Here is a 2,655-nt window from a genome sequence, read left to right on the forward strand (position 1 = left end):
AAGCATTTTATAATGTGCTCACATCTTTGGACCTTTTTTCTTTTAAGGGTTGTGAAATGTGAGAACATTATAATGCACAAATGTTATAATGTGAGCATCATATAGCATACTCGTGTTATATACTATTTAGACCAAAAATAAAAATTTGACCACTTTTTGGTCCACCATATATTTGTGCACATACCTCGGTGTACAATCTTCAAATGAGGTTGGGAAGAATCCTTTATAGATTTTTAGGGACAACATTTTGTTATTTTGAGTAGGAACCGCTCAAATAAGAGAGGGTGACACACATGTGTTCTCCTATTGGCAGCCCATGTGTCCCATATCCCAAAGAATGTTAGCCTCGGTGGAAAGGAAGAGATGACCAAAACAAGATCAAGAAGGTGGTTTCATGGTTTTAACTTGATTGGAAGTTATATGTGAAAATTATGCAAGAGATAAGGTGAAAATATACTAGAGGGGATATATAAATATTTAATTCTATTTGATGATTGGCTAAGCTAATGAAAAAGTTAAATGCAATGAATGCGTAAGTATTCCTTAAGGGGAACTAATAAATATTCTATAATAATCAATAAAGATTCACATAAAGATATAAAATTATATATTCAATCTATTTATAACAAAAAAAAATTGTTTATAATTTATAATCATATTTGAATAAACTACGCTTTTTCTTTCTTTCTTTATGAATATCTTATAAAGTAGAGGAAGCCTCCAAAAATAGACGAATGTCGCCATAAATGACCAAGGCACCTAATAAACACAATTTCATTAATATTAAATAAAATTTACTTTATAGACAGCGACAGAATTATAAATTTTGAATGCCTTTAAAGCATACTATATAATAGTTGTAACATGTAGACCAAACTCCTGCCAACAATAGTTGTACCCTGGTAGAAAGATTTGCAATAATTTCCATCATGCACGCCACTTAACTACAAACGAAGTGATAAAATGAGCATCTCTTTAAAGATATTTCAATACTGAAACTTTTCTTACCACCATCGTAAACGACAAAAATAGGTTATTACGCAGAAGCTCTATCTTATATGGGACAAAATGGAGGACTTTCCACGAATTTATTGCACACATTTTTATTTATTTTATTATTACGGTCAAATGTGGAAATGTGCAGTCTGATGGCTTCTGCGAAACTCACTGGCTTTCCTTCTGCAATTTCTCTTCAATTTCTTGGAAGGACTGAACTCACTAGTGAAGGAGAAAATATCTATTATAAGTAGAAGTGGAACTATCGATGACTCCTACAAAGTGGTTCAACATGGCTAACATCTGGGTACGGGGGCTCAAATTCTCCAATCCCACTACTCTGAGAAATGTAGGTTTTATTCAATGCGGCTTTCCCCATGTTCCAAACGGACATACTGGTAAGCTTGTTCAAACCCAGGCGCCAAGGAAATCTTCAGAAAAAGTTTAATTTCTTAGTCAAATCTTGAATAAATATTTCTCTTTCTACCTATACCATTCTTCTTCGTTCTTTTAATTTACGCTTATTTGGATTTGGGTGTATTTTCTCAGGAGAAGATGGCAATATGGTTGAGAAAGCTACCAGTATTTTCACCAGGACACCAAAGCCTATCTCCGGAGGACTCATTCAAATGTTTTCATCTGTAAGTATTACATTCTACACAACATTGAACAGCTACTTCAGATTACTTTATTGTTTGTACAGTTTTGAACCATTGACCGCCTACCACTTGCAAGTCAGAAGTTTTAGTGTTTTAGTTACTGATGTGGGCATAACGTGTTTTAATTGTTTGTCGATTTTATTTAAGGTAAAAGTCTAAGTCAGAGCACACAGATTGTTTAAGCTCTTGGTTGTAATTGTACTTCTTCTCTACGGCGTGTTTTTGGGCTTAATCTGTGACAGAAACGTGTTCTCAAAAGAACAAAGAAACAATTCATCATTTTACAAACTATTTCGTTAATTCTTGGATTGTGGTGGTTGTTTGAGGGTCTAGGCTCCAACAAATCCAGGCAAAAATACAGGATCTGGTCCACACCATGATGATAAACCAGGAAGCAAGAAGGGTACAGGAAAACCAGCCAAGGATACAGGATCTGATCCAAAGAATCTCCATGAAGAACGAGAAGCAAAAGATAGCTAGAAGATTTAGCATCGATGTATGCATAGAGTAGAGTATAAGTGCACTTGGTGTTAGTTATAATGTAGGTTGTGTTAGTTTTCTCTAGCTCTGCTTAAGGATCATATGCTTGTCAAACTGCTTTAAGTCTTACAAAGATATCATAAGTCAATGTTCTGGTAAAGTGCAGAATGATGTGTCTTGATTGTTCTGCCACATATTTAGCAAGTCTTGTAATGTTGAATTACATTCGTATATGTTCTTGTTATTTAAAACGATATTGTAAGATATATAACTATTGCATTTAACCTGAGCTACTGTTCAATAAGTGTCCATATGAGTCTCTTTAAGCTAATTCAATGATTTGGAATTATTGTACGTAACAACGCCGTATCAAAAACATAGAATAATCATCTTCAACGATTTCTTAACTGCTCTCTGAAAAAAAGGAATGGGAAGAAGACGAACTCTGAATAATGTTTGTCTGGTTTGAAATCTTTTTCCGATTTTCGCCTAAGAAACTTCACAAAATTTTACTAGTCGC

At 34.1% G+C, this 2,655-nt stretch overlaps 1 protein-coding gene across 1 annotated transcript; it reads left to right on the forward strand.

The window, feature by feature from the left end:
* Window positions 1-1,162: 1,162 nt before the first annotated feature.
* Window positions 1,163-2,424, forward strand: LOC131859494 (uncharacterized). Its single transcript, XM_059213301.1, has 3 exons — window positions 1,163-1,394; window positions 1,546-1,637; window positions 1,989-2,424. Exons 1-3 carry the CDS (start codon window positions 1,265-1,267, stop codon window positions 2,133-2,135), a joined length of 369 nt encoding a protein of 122 aa, XP_059069284.1. The 5' UTR covers window positions 1,163-1,264; the 3' UTR covers window positions 2,136-2,424.
* The last annotated feature ends 231 nt before the right edge of the window (window positions 2,425-2,655 follow it).

This window comes from Cryptomeria japonica, chromosome 10 (assembly GCF_030272615.1).
Source record: "Cryptomeria japonica chromosome 10, Sugi_1.0, whole genome shotgun sequence".
NCBI classification, from domain to species: Eukaryota; Viridiplantae; Streptophyta; class Pinopsida; order Cupressales; family Cupressaceae; genus Cryptomeria; species Cryptomeria japonica.

Coding starts and splice junctions, on each gene's coding strand:
- LOC131859494 (XM_059213301.1), top strand. CDS start 1,265: ATGACTCCTACAAAGTGGTTCAACATGGCTAACATCTGGGTACGGGGG. Junction 1,395..1,545: donor TGTTCCAAACGGACATACTG/GTAAGCTTGTTC, acceptor GTATTTTCTCAG/GAGAAGATGGCAATATGGTT. Junction 1,638..1,988: donor TCATTCAAATGTTTTCATCT/GTAAGTATTACA, acceptor TTGAGGGTCTAG/GCTCCAACAAATCCAGGCAA.